The 17,650-nt window shown below is 30.1% G+C and overlaps 1 protein-coding gene across 2 annotated transcripts in view; it reads left to right on the top strand.

The window, feature by feature from the left end:
* LOC139516223 (YLP motif-containing protein 1-like) overlaps positions 1-14,691 on the top strand; it is a 39,790-nt gene extending 25,099 nt beyond the window's left edge. For both annotated transcript variants that reach the window (XM_071306186.1, XM_071306185.1), the window contains exons 18-21: positions 3,791-3,839; positions 5,677-5,798; positions 6,264-6,436; positions 14,297-14,691. In XM_071306186.1, coding sequence (XP_071162287.1) covers positions 3,791-3,839; positions 5,677-5,798; positions 6,264-6,410 — 318 coding nt within the window. In that variant the 3' untranslated portion in view covers positions 6,411-6,436; positions 14,297-14,691. The remainder of the gene's footprint in view (positions 1-3,790; positions 3,840-5,676; positions 5,799-6,263; positions 6,437-14,296) is intronic.
* Positions 14,692-17,650: the final 2,959 nt, after the last annotated feature.

Genomic DNA, 17,650 nt, shown 5'->3' with positions numbered 1-17,650 from the left:
AAAGTTATCTTGTACCATTCCAAATGGCAGCTGCTAATTATGCATTAACATCACTGAATGTTCATGTAGAAAATTTTTCTTGTGACATCAACATACGAGTTTTCTCATGTTTCTCCATCTTTCTAAGCTTCAATAAATGAGCATTCTTTTCTAGAAATGTTTAGTAATTGTGAATATATGTATATCACCCCTTCCAAATAAACATATGTAAGTCTTGGTTCCTATTGATAAAAAGTCTGTTGGCAAAGAATCATATACTGTAGAATGGAACTTAGCAAACAAATGCATACTTAAAACAGAAGTGAGGGATAGTTTATTTATTTTGCAGAACATTTTTTTTTTTAATTTTGTTGCATGTACATGCTTGTTAAAACATAAACAACAATCACCTTATTTGATGTTGTATGCTCTGTCACCATTTACAAAGGATGATATATAGACAATGGACTTTGGTACACATCTGGTACCCATTGTTTAACCTTTAGTATTGCTGTTCATTACTGGAACCCATTCCAACAATTGATTGTCGAAATATGTTGTAAAAAATAATTTAAAAAATGTCTGAGAGAAAAAAGAACGTTTATAAAATTTAAAAAGAATAATGAAGTGTCTAAATCATGATCCTCCAATTTCAACTAAGTGAAATAGTGGAATATAACCTATGGACTGACAACGAAATTAATTTTTTGATGTTGTTACAGTAGCATGTTGATTTTTAGAACTTAAAAACAAATAATTCCAGTGAATAATTTGCATGCATTGAAACTTGTTACCATATATTTTATTGCTCATATTGCAGTAAAAGCAAATTCTATATACCCTTTTCACAATAAATAAAAATTATGTCTCAACAATTGCCAAATTTCCGCTTTTGGATGGGAAAGATGCATCACTATTCTTGCTTTGTGTCATAAGCTGGAGTCATGTACATACGATGTCTTTAAATGGTATATGGTGGTCTTAACTTTGAAGAATTGTGACCTAGCAAAAGGAACTGTAAAAATCAAGGAAAGAAGATGGCATATGCCTTTCAACTAGAAGGAAATGGTGATTGCCAAATTTGATAAGTGTGAATTGTATATTAGAGCAGCATTAGAATAAAAAAACTTCGTGAATTGAATATTAAAATTTTAAATACATTTATAACATTAACTGTTGTTATTCTTTGACGATGTATAGAATTCCTAGAAGATATAAATTTGCATTATATACCTGTATTAAAATAACTTTTGTTTCAGCCATAACTATGTATAAATATTCACTTCACTCCTCGTTTGTATTGCTTTCTCCAGAATCTTTATGGAACAGTCTCAACTTGAAATTGATAAAAAGACACGAAATAAAAGGGTTTATTTTATTCACGAAATACAGATACTGTAAGTTAAGAAATTATTATGTGCATTTATCATTGAGATTTTGATAAAATAGTCAAAAATGTGATATTAATTATTACAATTTCAGGAAAATCTGCATACAACATGAACAAATGTATAAATCATATACTAGAATGTGAGTTCCTATTATTGTGTATCCACCTAATTACATTTTTCACAATGATAGAAACCTTGCAATAATTTCTGAATTTACGGTAGGGGAATCAATTTAATGACAACTTTATTAATTCATTGCAGGTCCCCTTGCCTGTCAAGAAAGTTGCAGAATTATTATTTGATAATAAGTAGCTCCTAAAAGATGGATATAATGTTTTTTAACAAGCTTCTTTCCTTTTAGCCTTTTAAAATTTTACATTTTGATAATAGAAAAGGGCATTCAGGACACTATGTACCATGCCTTAGCTTTCTTCAGTTTAGTTTTAGCTTTGGAGTAATTAACAGTATAAGGAATAATTTTCCAACATGAACAGTTTCTGATTTAGAATAAATATTACATTTTCTTCTCTTTAGATTGAGATGCAGCTTGCATTTGAATTCATTGTTACAGTAATGTGAAATTTTTTTGTAGGCTTTTGTGTTGTCTTTAGGACAATGAAGTTTGTAGCATGCACTGGGAAGATTTAAGGAATTCTCGGGAGGCTTTCTGCTAATTTCCATCTTTAAATTTTGTTTACAGGAGTTCCATCATTTTTTGCATATATGTATTGTGCTGACATGAATTATCATTGATATGGTTATAGTTATAAATTAACTGTTTACAAATTTTTGAATTTTTGAAATACTAAGGCTTTTCTACTTTAGCTATATTTGGCAAAACTTTTAGGAATTTTGGTCCTCAGTGCTTCAACTTCGTACTTTATTTGGCCTTTTTAACTTTTTTGGATTCGAGCGTCACTGATGAGTCTTTTGTACACAAAACGCGCGTCTGGCGTATATACAAAATTTAGTCCCGGTATCTATGATGAGTTTATTTATATACTAAAGATTAATTTTGATTTGTTGGATACTAATGTTCATGGATTTCTTGATTCATGTGAACCACGAGTTCAAATTATAAAAAAATTGTAATTTTCTATAAGCTTTGTATGCAGAGTTTGGCAAAACCATGAAAAAAATTAACCTTGATAATGCATGAGTTTTTCCTAAATCCATGAAATTGATACCCACGAAAAAATAAATGAATCCATAGTAGCTGATTGAAAGTCATATATTTGTGTAATTTTAAGAAGTCAAGGTAGATTTAGAAAATTCACTAAAACTTTGAATTCATATTAGCCAAAATCTATAATATATTTTAAGTAGTTACTCTAGTATTGGTTCAAATGAATTTTTCTTCAAGAGATGTTAAAGACACAAAGAAGCTAATTCAGAAGGGATTTATCAAACAAGATATACACAAGACTCGAACACTTTTGGACTTTGTTGACTGAAATTGTATTTCCGTTATTTTAAGGAGGAGAGTGGTATCTGTTAATTTCATAAAAAAAATTAAAACAATTTCATGTGTCTGAATCGCTATCATGGATTTACCTTCAATAGGAATGCTCAAAGCTGAACATTTAAATAAACTGAGAGCAAACCCCACCATTATATAATATTGTCAATGTGCACTTGATCTTTTAGTTTCTTATAATACCCAGTCAACCCTAGTGTTGCGCATTTTATATACAAAGGGGTGAGATATAATAAGTTTTTCAACTTAATAATGTCTTCAGTCACTCCTGTTTCCCCAATGAAACTTACATCAAGGAATAAGGAGTAAAATCCAATCCAACAAACAAAATATTGGTTATTGTATTATGTACAATGAGAATTGCTAGTGACTTTTACCTTATTCTTTACACTCATATGGTTTCAGAATCATGGAGTATATTCAGAACTCCTCTTTAGGGCCTTATTAGAATTTATTTAAAAGTTCTCAGAATCCTAGCCGTGTATTTTTGAGGTTTCTTAGGTTTTTAAGTATATTATAGACTTTGCCATAAGTTAATGTTTCGAGTGGAGCAGTATCAAATTGTGAGCATTGTTTGCATTACCCTCTAATTTGATTGGACCACACATGTCTTTAATCATTTAGCATTTTCTCCCTTTCATTATGTATGAAAAATTGAACAATCTTTACCAGAAAAAAATATAATCTTTTCATATGGTAGTTACTCAGAAACATGCACACCAACCTTTCTTTATTTATTTCCATAATTTTTATGTACCTTGTTATGTGATTGTGTATATGTCAAATGCTATAGTAACTTAAGAAATCATGTGAACAGCAAGATCATGGTAACTGATAGAGTTATGAAGCAGAGTCTTTGGCATATTACTTCTACAAGTCACAACTTCAAATTTTTTTTTTCATAGATAATGTTACATTTGTTAGATGTTTTATGTCTTCATAGGAAATAAAGAAGAGTAAATGGGAAGTTGAACCCTCTGGAACACAACTAGGTAATTTTTTTATATCATTGGAGACAATGTTCAATAAATATATTCTAAATTTATTGCTTAAGGGGGCTCGCGGGTCTAACTCAAATTTTTTATTTATTATAAGATTTTGCTATATTTTTCAATAAATGATGTTTATATTATACTTAATAGAAAAATGAAACAAAATAATGGGGGCACCCTTCATTTACGCTCAGAATCTGGCTTCGAAAGAAGCATACACTTTTGTTAATGTCCTTTTTTTCTGTTGAACTAATAGGACAAAAAGCAGTAATATCGAAATAAAAAAAGAACTTAATTACAGAAATCGCTTAAATTACAGAATTATTTAGTTTATGTACAGCTTATTCGAAAACAACATTAATAAATATAGGTCAGCGATGAGTTAAAAAATATATTTCAATTTTAATGCCAAAAAATGGCATTTTTGCACCAAAGGGAGATAATTTAAAGATTTTTCAATGATTTCTACATTTTAAAAGTCACCTGGGGCCAACACTAAATGCTTTTTTGGAATGACTTTTGTACCATATGATAAAGTAACAACTACTTATGGTAATTAATAAAATTTGTAATGAAAAATAAATGTTTAATTTTTTTCTGAAAATCTTATACCTGCGAGCCTCCTTTAGAAAATGCTTTGAAAACCAAACATGGTATAATGACCATCAACAAAGTTTCCAGCCACCTTAACTAAGCCTATAATATTATTGGGAAGTAGAAATGTTTTAAGGAAACCAATATTAGGATGACAAAAATCAAGTTCACAAGATGTACAGAAAGGTATCCAGAAGATTGCTTTTGACCCCTCAAACTACAAAGATAATGACATCAAGGGGTTGACACCTGAGGCTTTTGAAATGGTGTATTGATTCAGAAACAGTGATCACTTTGTTGAGGACCACATTCTATTTGAATCTTATTGAAATAAAAAGAAACTACTTTGAGCAATTTTGTTGAGAATAAATTGTTTTTACAAACATATTTTCAATATTTTTAAGATAATTGTTTCTTAAATTGAAACTTATAAAATTGATTGTCCTCATTAATAAGGAAACAAATCTATCTGTTTTACCATGCAAAAATAAATCTTTTGTGGACTAGCAAATGTAATTCACTGGTTGTTGAGGAAACATATATATTCCTGAAGTAAATGTCTGTACTATTATTAAATGAGAGTATTGTTTAAGTTTTTTTAATTTTTCACCAAAACTTATATAAAAAATCGTGTTATATTGACAGTTTCTTCTAAAAAAAATCTTGCTCAAAAGTCTTGCACCTGGTGAACGTTTCAATTTTTTCTGAAGAAACATCTGTTCCTTAGTTGTAAAATACCTCCATCTAATCTGATTAATTTTATAATTTTGATGTAATATTATATCTTGGAATTAAAAAAAAAAAATGGAAAAAAATATTGTAAGGGTTAAACTAGTGAGAAAATGGAATTCATAAATCTTTATTTACCCTCATAAAGCGATGATATTAATGACATAATAGTCATGATAACTAACCCATATCCAGTCATGATGTGATCAATTGTTTAATAATTCTCATTTTCAAAAGAAAAACAAAACAATTCTACTTATTATTCAATGTTTTGGGTATTTAAAAGTCACTAAACTTCACAAAAACTATTTAGTAGCTCAAATAGAAGATGTTATGTACTTTTAAGTATTTAAATTTAAGTCTGTGTTTTACAGGAAGCTTATATTTTACAATGCTGCTGAAGAAATCTGTATTTTATTATATAACACCAGTAAACCAATGTATGATGTGGGCAAGGCCTAATATCATCATTGAAGTGTAACTTTGATTTAGAACAAAACCTACCTATTTTTAGATAAACTTGATGGTTTAATACATCACAATAAGAAGATAGCTCCAGTTCACCAGAGTATGGAAGATTTCCTGCAGCTACCTGATGACTATGATACTAGACCTCTTGCTCCTGGACAAAAGAGGGTAAGATTCTAAACAAAAAGTATATCTCAGAGCCCTGTAGTTGAACAATTGAACTTATATCATGTTTTCCTTTCTTGATAATTTGCTCATAGAATTATGTGAAAATAAATGACTATCTCTTTATGACAAGTCTTCAGTTAAATTTTGATATCTGTTAGAAAGGTTAAAGACAGCACCTAATTAGAATATAATGGTAGAAAATATTGGCAAATTTATTCAGATATTTTAGAAATTCCAGGGTTAGTCTTCAAAAGTAGATCATCGTTTTACGGAATTTTTGGGTTATTTATTACACTTTTCGAAAAAAATCTCTAAACTTGTTTTGGAAAAAAACTTAACTATTTTGAGGTTATCAGTTACTGTCTTTGCAAAGTGTTCAAATCTTGCTTCAGAAAAATCACAAATCATCAGATCTCTTTAGGTTATATTCATAACTCTTATTTTTTGTTATTTATACTTAAACAGGTTAGATGGGCAGACATTGAGGAGAAAAAAATTCAGTCAAGACGACGCGACATAGGTTTTGTGGTGGGACAGACACAGCGGGACTGGGAACGAATAACAGATGATTCTTATGCTGACAGGCAACTCAACAGAACAAAATATTTTTAATTAATGTTTTATATTAAATAAAAAAGGTACATAATTTTATATATTTTTAAAAGTCTTTTTGTTGTGAAGTTCAACAGGTAAGTCTATATTTTATGTTTCGGATTCCAATACTCAAATGTTTTATTGATGAGGTAAAAGATTTACATATACATGTTGAGATAAGACCAACTTTAACCAAATCTTGTGCTGAATTTTGACCAAGTTTTAGAAAAAAAAGCACAGCATTGCTATCATATATATATATATATAAACACAGTTCATCATTCTTCATTGGAGAAAATATCATCATCATGACTACTTCATCCTATTTGTCATACTCGAATTCAGTTTGTACATGTACAAACAATTGTATATTTGCTATATAATTTATAGACTGAAAATATGTTTATTGAAGTATTTGTCATTGTACAAACAACCTTGGTTTTAAAAATACTATTGCCCTTCACTTACAGTACTGACTATGAAAAATCTGTACCACTTAGTCATTCTCATTGAACACCCCTGATATTTGTATTAGTTGCTGAGGCAAATCAATGCACAATAACTTTTCTGCCCCTTGCATGATGACCTATTGTGTACAGTAAAATCAGTGATCTAACGGAGAAACTTGCCTATAGGAAGGTTAAATGATTATATTTGTTTTAAGTCTAAAAATGCTTGAATTGGCATTAAAAAAGATATTGTGGAGTAACAAAACCCACTATTTCTAATTTCACCCAGATTTGCCTGTATTCCCTCTGTACACTGTCAGAATAAGATATCAAGGTACAAACACTCCTGATCTGTCCCATGCCTGATAAGAGTATTGTCCAAACACTTCTGTCCTGCCCTCGTCTGATATATAGTATCAACAATTTTTTATATAAGTAAATTAAGATATAATGGATTTCATAGTATTGAGATTTTGAAACTACGGTTATACTTTTACCATACATGATTGACTACACAAGTACTAGGAGTGATTTAGGTAGAACTAACTAACACAAACTGCGTTTCTTTTTGTGGAAGTTTTTGTGTACATGGTGAACTGGTCATCAAGGTTAAAGGTAAGGTTATTAAGTCTAAAGCATGACTAAATTTTTTAAATAAAAAAATTCTAACAAGATTTTTTTTTACTCGACACTGAAAGATGCACAAAGAGTAGATACCTATATGTGTTTATTTAGTGATAGCAGCCTTTGAATTGTGTTATTTTAAGCTGTGAACACTCTCTTTTCTTTTGATATGAGCTCACAGATTTTATGATGAAAGGTTATAATCAGTGTTTTTACTGTCTATTGAATCATCATATATTATGTATACTTGTTACATTTTAAGATTAAAATTACAAAATATTGAAGACTTGAAATCAGAAGAATGTTGTCTTGCATATGTAATCCCATATCAAAACCATTTATTTGCCTTTAATGAAAAATATTGACAACTATTCCATTTGTTGAAATGCTGTGACATTCATTTTATTTTTTTCCTTATTTATTAATGTCTCAAAATAGATGGTAGATTGAACTGATATAACTTGGAATTTAATGAAAGGTTAGTTTTTAATTCAAAGCCTTTTAAACGGTGAATCCAATTTCCCACACCCATGACTGTATGTGCTATCCTTGACAATGTTAGGAATTATGCACGGAAATACGAACGAAGGACTTAATTGGACTCACAATTTCATGGTTATGGCACAAGAATTGAATGCTACTTTTTGTAATATTAAAGGTTTGACACACAAATAAAATTTAAAAAAAAAGAAACGTCAATTCTTAAATAACTGATGTACAACAAAACAATGACATCTTTGTCTTTAAATAGATTTGAAGGATACTTTGGTATGAGAAATTCTTGAATGGTAAATTTTTAAAACAAGGAATTTCTTGAACTTAGTATAGTTATTAAACTTTGCAATGATAATGTTGATTTGTAGGTAAAGGGTAAATTGTAATGAATGAATGCAAACAATTGGAAAATAACAAGTATCCCCTTAATTGGCATGTAGATGCAGTCTTGTCTATTAAATAACAATGCAATGGGATTGCAAGGGTTAATTTTCATACGTTATATAGGGAAGATATCATGATACCTTAAATGTTTCTGCCAAGTTACTTCACCAATCTTGATAGTGTTTCAAAGTGTTTATCTGATATTTAATTTATCTTTTGAATTACTTGGTGCATCTAAAATGTGAACCCAACATTGCAATGTGATATATAATTAATAGATAATCGATTGTAATAAAAAAAAAAACACATATGATTTAGCATTCAGACAAGAACTCATTTGTAAACCAAGAAATTATTCAGAAACTTAGGTTCTAACTCCCTCTTACAAAGTTGGACCTAAGTTGAATCAGGCTTTTTTAATTAAAGTCTGTTTTGGATGTCTAAAATAATGTTTATATCCCTTGCATTGAAAATTTATGATTAACGTTACGGATGATGGTATTGGCAAAATTTGTGTTGTTTTCACAATTTGTATATCATATAAAAATTACAACTATGTTGTGAAACGTTTTAAGATAACCAAGAAATTATTCAGAAACTTAGGTTCTAACTCCCTCTTACAAAGTTGGACCTAAGTTGAATCAGGCTTTTTTAATTAAAGTCTGTTTTGGATGTCTAAAATAATGTTTATATCCCTTGCATTGAAAATTTATGATTAACGTTACGGATGATGGTATTGGCAAAATTTGTGTTGTTTTCACAATTTGTATATCATATAAAAATTACAACTATGTTGTGAAACGTTTTAAGATAATAAAATAAATATACGATGAAATGTACAAGGATATTATTGGGATACATTTTTATCCATTGGTCTTTTGTGACTCTTTGCCCTATTGTCAATCATACAAAACTGGAGCATAGTATTTCAGAAATTTTCGTTTCTTTGGTTATGTAGACTTTTGTCTCTCTTTGCATTTACATTTTTTGTTATTTTCCTTATCAAACTAATGAATATGAAGGAATGTTGTCAGTGTAACGGTAATTGTTATATTTTTAGAGTAAGATTAAGACTATTTTAATCTTGAATTAAGGAATTAGAGAAATAAACCTGCTTCATTTTATCGTAAATGTTCAAGACAGTTTATGCAATAAAATAAAATAAATTTATTCGAATGATAATAGTGATAACAGATTAAGTATTCTCATAAATAATATAACTTTTATCAATAAATATTTACTTTAAAATACGTGCTAGTTGTCATACAGTAAAAGAAAGAATAAAACATTTTCTAAGAAGTATCTTGACTTAGTGGGTGTTCGGATATCATTTATTTACTAAAGTTTTCTCCAACATAATCCATCTGGAGGAAATGATGATAGTTAGGCAATAGAAATATTTTTTAGTTTCTTAACCACTCGACTCACTGGTTATCCTGCATCATGATCATACCAGTCCGGTCCTTTAAATAGTGACTGGTGTTATGTATAGCCAATCGACATGGTCATACAGTTTTTAAAATTTGTTTGGAGGAGATAAAAAAAATTGTATGTTCTTGTCGTGCCTAAAATAAACTTTGATGAACGTTTTATGACTTTACCTTAAACTCATGTCTCCATATTTATTAAATTCGGATTTAGATACTTCAGATTTAATGTCATTGCAGTACAAGACCAATAGTCCAAAACCTAGACTTTTGAAAATGGTGAGAAAAAGAATTTCGTATTTTCTTACTATGCCTTCTCCTTATTTGAAGTGTTGGAAATTGAACAAAAGCTTACGTTATTTTTATCATTGCCTTACTCTAGGTGCATTATGCCATTAGTGTAAATGTATATTTAAAATACAGTAAATGTCGACAATCAAAATAAAAAATTAGAAATAAAGTAGATATAGTATTAATTTAGTAAGGTTGATAAAGTAAGATTTGAAGTTTTATTGCCAATTAAAATCCTAATGAGGTATCAGTTATCGTAATCTAAGTTGATGTGGGTATGATTGAGAGTGTGATGTATTGCTACTATTAACTTGTCAGAACTAAATATATGTCATTTTATAATATGCTTTCTACTGTGATGATGGCTTAATTGATTGCAATGTGATTTTACTGCTAGTTTCCTCCCATTTCGACAAATTACTGCGTCGATCGTTGAATGATATCTTGCAGGAGAAAGAAAACAGTTTACAAGTGTTAATTTTCAATGAGTGTTAAGTAAAGTTTTAATTTAATTTCGTTTATGAGACCACACATAAACTTGATCCCTGCAGTTTTATCAATATCATTTTCAACGGATTAATTATTTTTGTAATTGTATAGATGAAAGACAAAGGGATCACATAATCCTTGCAATATAGAATTCCAAGGAATATATTGTTTAATAGCAGCAAATATTAAATATATGATCTAGAAAGATTTTATTCTTCAAATACCTGACGGCCAATGGGCAAGTCTAACTTGTTTGAAAATGAAATAAATATGTATAGTATGTCCACCACTTTTTAATGCTTTCAAAGTGAGCTTTTCTAACAAAGTGAGCTTTTCTAACAAGTAATGTATTTAAAAAGTTAAATAACAAAAATACCAAACTCCGAGGAAAATTCTAACGGAAAGTCCCTAACGAATGGCAAAATCAAAAGCTTAAACAGTACATCAAATTAATGGATAAAAACTGTTATCCATACTGACCCATACGGTTTATATTGTTTCTTTGATAGTCTTACGATTTAGCATGCACTAGTAAATACGAAAAAAGTCGTCTGACCATCAAAACAAAATTTTACGGACTACTCTCTATTCAAATAATGAACCAGATATGGCATGGCTGGTGTTGTATGTATAATTAATAGGAGACGCTCACCCTGTCGATGTACCCTGTCTCTCTGCGTTTGAATATAATGCCACACATTCTCTTAATGGCTTGCATATTCCAAATGAATTTATGAGTTAGACCGTGGACAAACTACTGTCGCCTCATATACCAATTTTTATTTGGGGAAATTCGACGAGACCATGTCTTTTCATTATTTTAAAAACTTTTTATGGTTCTAACTGTTTTAAACGTCAGTTAAATATATTTGCGTTCATTGTCATGAAACTGGAGTTTCAATTCTCTGAGTAAGTTGTTTTTGTTTCATTCTCGAAAACTTCAGTAAGAAAAGATTTATATTATAAAATTACAAACTTTTTTGCTTTACGTTTGATACAATGGAGTGGTTCTGAAGTAGATACAATTGGCTTGTTGATATAGATATACCATAGTAAAAGAAGAAGATAATTAAAGTAATACGATATTTATATACAAACCAAATGGTGTTTATAATAAAATTTAAATGTTTATAAAGCTGAAAATGACTTATAGTATATATCATTGTCATTTCAAACAGATAAAGTGTGAATGATCTTCAGCACTGTATAGTCTTATAAATACATCTTTCTTCAATGCAGGTGTTGTTAAGTCTCTGTTCCCATTTAAATTGTCTGGCATTTTGAATTTAATTTCTATCTAGTAGTCACTCCCTTTGAATTTGTAGTTTAATTTCTTCCATCATTCAACACCAGAAAAGGAAAAGAACCAGAAGAAATAAAAGTGTATGAGTTTATATATAAATGCCAATTATTTATCGTTTAAACAATTTTGGTGCATTTTTTCACATTTTGCAAATAAATGTTCTATAGTGTTTTCGTAAATTGGAAAAAAATAAATAATTTCAGTTTAAGAGTTTATCTTGAATTGTGGTTGTAAGTTTTATCATACATGCATACTTTGATTCATCAGAATACATATTTTAACATTACTTTGAGGATATCCAACACAAATTTAGTAGGTATTCAAATCATAGGACAAAATTTTGTAACAAATATATTAATTGTAATGTAAAATCATGAATTATAAAGTTATGTATAATGTTTACAAAAATCGTGCCAAAATTGACTACATTATTGCTGACAAGTCCAGGATGTTAATGTAATACGAATTTCTCGGCAGAATTTGAAAACACTCGGAAAAATTATTTTTAAAGATGTTTTTGGTAAAATTGATTTCTTTCTTACAAATTATTTATTTATTGGAAATCGTATTCAGAAATTTAAATGCTCAGACCTATATGTTCAATATTGTAAGAGTACTTTAAAGACCCCTGTTTGCTTATGTTTTGATGGACATTTCTACTTCGTGATTCTGGTTTCGGGTAGTGAACGACCACTATGATCATACCTGAAAAAAATACAGGCAAACAACTTGAGAATTTGAATCCATATTACGCCTACACTATCATGCGTATATAGTAGTGCAAATCAGAAGTTGACCCAGTCATTTTAATCTGAGACTATTTTTTTAGAAATACATCATGATCTTGGTGTTCAATAATGTTTCCAAGTTGGATATTTTTTCTTCAAACCAATGGAAAATTACTGACTATGCTAGTATGATTCTATTTTATTGAAAGTAATAGGGATTGTGCAATGATAATCATTGACAATACTATTTAGGGCCTCTGGTTTCTATTGTAGTCTTACGTTTTTAATTGAATATCAATTGACATAATCCATGTGATGGTCTGGTTCCTATTTTGTGAACTTTTAGATTCAAACTAATTTTGAATATTGCTGATTTTGTTTATGTCTGGTTTATGTTAAACTGACATGGAACCTCGTTAAGGAGAAACATCATTAGTTCTTTGATTATGTATTACCAAATTAACTGTAATGATATTCCAAACACTATCTAATTTTGTTTTTCTATTTCTCCGTGTTTATACCATAATGGTTCTCCACACTTCCTCTCTGTATAATTATACCATGTCAGTATTGGTTAGAGTTGTAGAGCATATAAATTTACGACATTGTATCTAGTACTTTAATCTGCATATAATAACTGTTCATTCGATTTTTCATTTGCCTCTTTGAGTTCTGTAAACGGATTTGAAGGAGTTGCTCGAGTTCAAAAAGTTTAAGAAGTCCAAGTTACTTATTGTGTTAATGATTGAAATGGCAGGTAGCAGAGGTCTCGAGATATACATGACCAAATATGTCAGTCAAGGTTTGGTTTGGTCAAAACTATTGCCAACTGTCTGACCGTCTTAGATGCATGATTTTTTTATTAGTTGTTAATGGCTTTGAACTAGCTGTCAGATAACTGCGAGTACTCTCAGATCTGTTCATTGTGTCTTTTTGTGTCGGGATGTATAAGTACCGGGCCACGGCCACTTGTATGTTTGTCCATCTAATGAGTTAAGCCTTTTTCAACTGATTTTTATAGTTCGTTCTTATGTTGTACTGTTATACCACTGTCCCAGGTTAGGGGGAGGGTTGGGATCCCGCTAACATGTTTAACCCCGCCACATTGTTTATGTATGTGCCTGTCCCAAGTCAGGAGCCTGTAATTCAGTGGTTGTCGTTTGTTTATGTGTTACATATTTGATTTTCGTTCATTTTTTTTTACAAAAATAAGGCCGTTAGTTTTCTGGTTTGAATTGTTTTACATTGTCTTATCGGGGAATTTTATAGCTGACTATGCGGTATGGACTTTGCTCATTGTTGAAGGCCGTACGGTGACCTATAGTTGTTAATGTCTGTGTCATTTTGTTCTTTTGTTGATAGTTGTCTGATTGGCAATCATACCACATCTTCTTTTTTATATTCCCAACACATCGTTTCAATTTTTGTTTTCATTTAATCTTTATATCTGTCGAGCAATTTATATTTTGATCGATAGCAAATTTTGCTTGATCTGATATTAACGCCCAACTTTCCCAAGAGGACTACAAGCAAGCAGACCACTTGATGTCAGTGTATGATGACTACAGTCTAACCAAAACAATCGGTGCTTTATCAAAAATTGTTTAGAAACAAATGTGTGGAATACAAAAACATGCAATTGTAACTGTTTTATTTAAAAGTTAAATGAAAATTGATTGAACAGATGAATTTATATCTCTTATTTAATTTTCAGGCTATTGATTGTATGATTGGAATGAAATGGGAAAATGACATTTAGTGAAAGAAAAAGAAGGAACAAGAAAGAAAGAAAGAATATTTTGAAGATTAGGAAGTATTCTTTGTACAGGATGCCATTTCATCAACTTTAGTGTTTTACAATTGTGTACAGATTGCGATTTTAATGGATTTTACTTGTAACTTTTGATCATTGCTGCATTTTAAATGCTTTCATGCATAATGTTATATTTCAGATCACTGTTGTAAATTTGTAAGGAAATATGCGTATGTTAGATAATAAAATAACATATTCACTCATTCGCTAACTTCACACAGTCAAGTCCATGAAGGTTTTAGATGTATTATTTGAATATTGTGTATTGTGAGTAAATAAAATGTCATATTCATGTGTATCATCTGTTACCTATTACATTACAACTATTCAAGGAATAGACCACTTTCGAGTTCATCCGTCACCGGCAAAAACTCGTCAATTATGCACGCCTTTATGACGTCATTTACCAGATAGAGGGGGTCGCCTGTATCCCTGCACTATTTACGTTCATCAAGCGTCTTAGTGATCGTCTTTGTGCAGGATAAACTAGAAATAATGGTTGCTCTGTAGGTACTTACTGACAATTCCCTAATGACAGCAGTGTTGATTGTTAATTTTGAGAATTCAATTTGCCGAATAATTCTTATAATATAGAATTATAGTTTTCCAACCACTCGCTCAACATTGGAAGGGAAGTGACGACGCCCCAAAACGCACAAATGACGGTGATAAAAGCGCGTATAATTGACGAGTTTTTTCCGGTGACGGATGAACTCGAAAGTGGTCTATTGAATCCTAACTATATCAAACAACTTCACATGGACTATAAAAAAGACGGATACGTTTCAGCGTCGTTAAAATATCACTTTGCAAGACAAATAATAGTTTAGTATTATATCACATGAAAACATTGTCAATTTAAGTCAAAATTTGAAATTTAAAGTATATCTATGAACCTTGTAAAAATGATATATATATAAAAATAGATATAGACCAAACATTCCGGAGAAAGATTCTCAAATGACACTAAGTTATCAAAATGAATATTAGGTAGTACTTGTATATGTATTACAATTACCAGTTTACAGGAAATTTATACTGATAATATGTAATACCTGCATTTTGTGTAATAACCATAATTGAATATGTTTGCTTTGATACCTGTAGAGGATTGTGGGACCGTAAAGCATTACAATATGTGTTGTCGCAACTAACACAACCTACGCGAAGTTCACCCAAAAAAAGACAAACTAGTATTGTGGACTTTGTAAATTTGTATTGGACAAGGGCAAATACTTAGATTTGAAAACCATGTCAAACTTTCAATACCCTTTTGTCGTTAATAATTTTATGTACATTCTAAGCTTATCATTGTTTAAATCAGGTTGACCCTTGGCGGTCTGTACATCTGTCCATACTTCCTTCCCAAATTGTGTCTCCATTTTCTAGTCTGCAACAACGAAGCGTTTTAAACACAGATCAGGTACGAAATTGGGTGGCGTCAATTTCACCTTCTCAAGGTATGTCCTTCTGAAAATGGAAAATTGATGAATGCTGATTATTTACAAGCTGAGACATGCGTTTTCAATAGACACATTTTTCATTGGTTATATTTGTTGTCATTATTATACATATCATAAGAATGAATGCATTTCTGAAGTTTGACTTTTTTTCAAAGTAGATACAAGAGATGATCCGAAGTAAACATTATAAAAAAGTGTATACTTTCATATCAGTATACAAGCTCTGTGACATGTTATATACCGAATGCTTCCTGTGATACTTTAATAATTTATTCTAGTTAATCCTTGAAAATGATTTGATCCCCCTTTTGAAGCCTTATATCAGTAGGAACTTCAACCCAACTTTTTGTCTAATTTGAATTTATTGTTGATTAACTGACCTTACTGTGTTTGTAATATAGAACATTTTAACACTACCTTTTATGCAACTTTGAACGAAAAAATATCGAAAACATTTCTTAAACTTAAAACCACTAAACCGGAGAATATATTTAGGGAAAGATTTCTAGAGGGGAAATGTGATTGTAATATAATGTCATTCACGCCAATAAGTTATATCGGGAGTGATCGATGCAAGACGTAACGGCCATACTACCATGACGGCCATAGGATGAAACGGCCATACCCCGAAAAGATGAAACGGCCATAGTACAAAAACGGCCATACTTTGTAAAGACGTATCGTCCATGGTTTTTTTTTTTTTTTTAAATGTTATAGATGAATTATTTTTGATACTTATAGATGGTTATTATAACTTTTAAATAAACTATACTGTTTTTACATTATTTTTCATCTTAATTTTTGTTATATCATTTGTTTACTCATTATATATTTGCGTAAATGAATGTGTTTAATCTAATAAAATATTAAAATATCATATTGTTTTCTAAATGATTGTTTGATATCTTGCGTATAACAAATAGAACGAATTGAACAAATATTAATGACTATATCCGAATGGGAGATTAATATTTGTCATAATTAAAACAACGAGTTAAGTTTTGAAATATAAAACAAGGTAATCAGCTGTAATCAAGTAATGATTAAGTTGGAAATTTAAGAAGATTGTTGATTGCTTATTATTACTTCTTTGATGAACACAAGTATTAACTATGTCTTTGTCAAGAAATTGTAAAGAAAATACAATTCAAAATCACTATAAAAACACAACTCCCAAGCTGAGTTCAAGCGGAGTGAAAACATACATTTGGTTGTGAAATTCTTGTAAAAATACAAGCTGTTTGAGCAGTCTTTTTGATATACCGACCTTGCTTTATAAAAGTAACCAGAAATGTCGGTGGCACTCATTTGGGAAATTGCTGTTCATCATGTCATACCCTTGTGTGCTATGTGACCACATACCACAAGATATGGAGGTTGAGGTACATATACGTTATTGTATTATTTCTTTAAATGTTGTGCGTTCGACAGAATTGTTTAATTTCTTATCGTTTCTTTATTATTTTGTATTAGAAGAAAAATTGTATTCAACATAAACGTTTCATTTTTTGTGGTTGACTATTAGTCCGAATAAGTGCTGTTTTGCCAAAGTTCTCAAACCGTTACTTATATACAATGTATGATTACCTATAAAAGACCGATCATAAATCATATTAATCCAATCATTGGGCGCGTGTGTCTGTTTAATGCAAAGTAAACAAATTACGGAGGTGTTAATCCTTTAATTAGTTTATGTGATTGCCAATTAGAGACAGATCGTAAGTTGTGGCGTTGCACATCATCAATATTTAGTATTGCTAAGTAATCAGGTGTTAGCCCATTTACAATTTTA

Source organism: Mytilus edulis, chromosome 3 (assembly GCF_963676685.1).
Source record: "Mytilus edulis chromosome 3, xbMytEdul2.2, whole genome shotgun sequence".
Lineage (NCBI taxonomy): Eukaryota > Metazoa > Mollusca > Bivalvia > Mytilida > Mytilidae > Mytilus > Mytilus edulis.
This window is presented reverse-complemented; position numbering and strand designations above follow the sequence as displayed.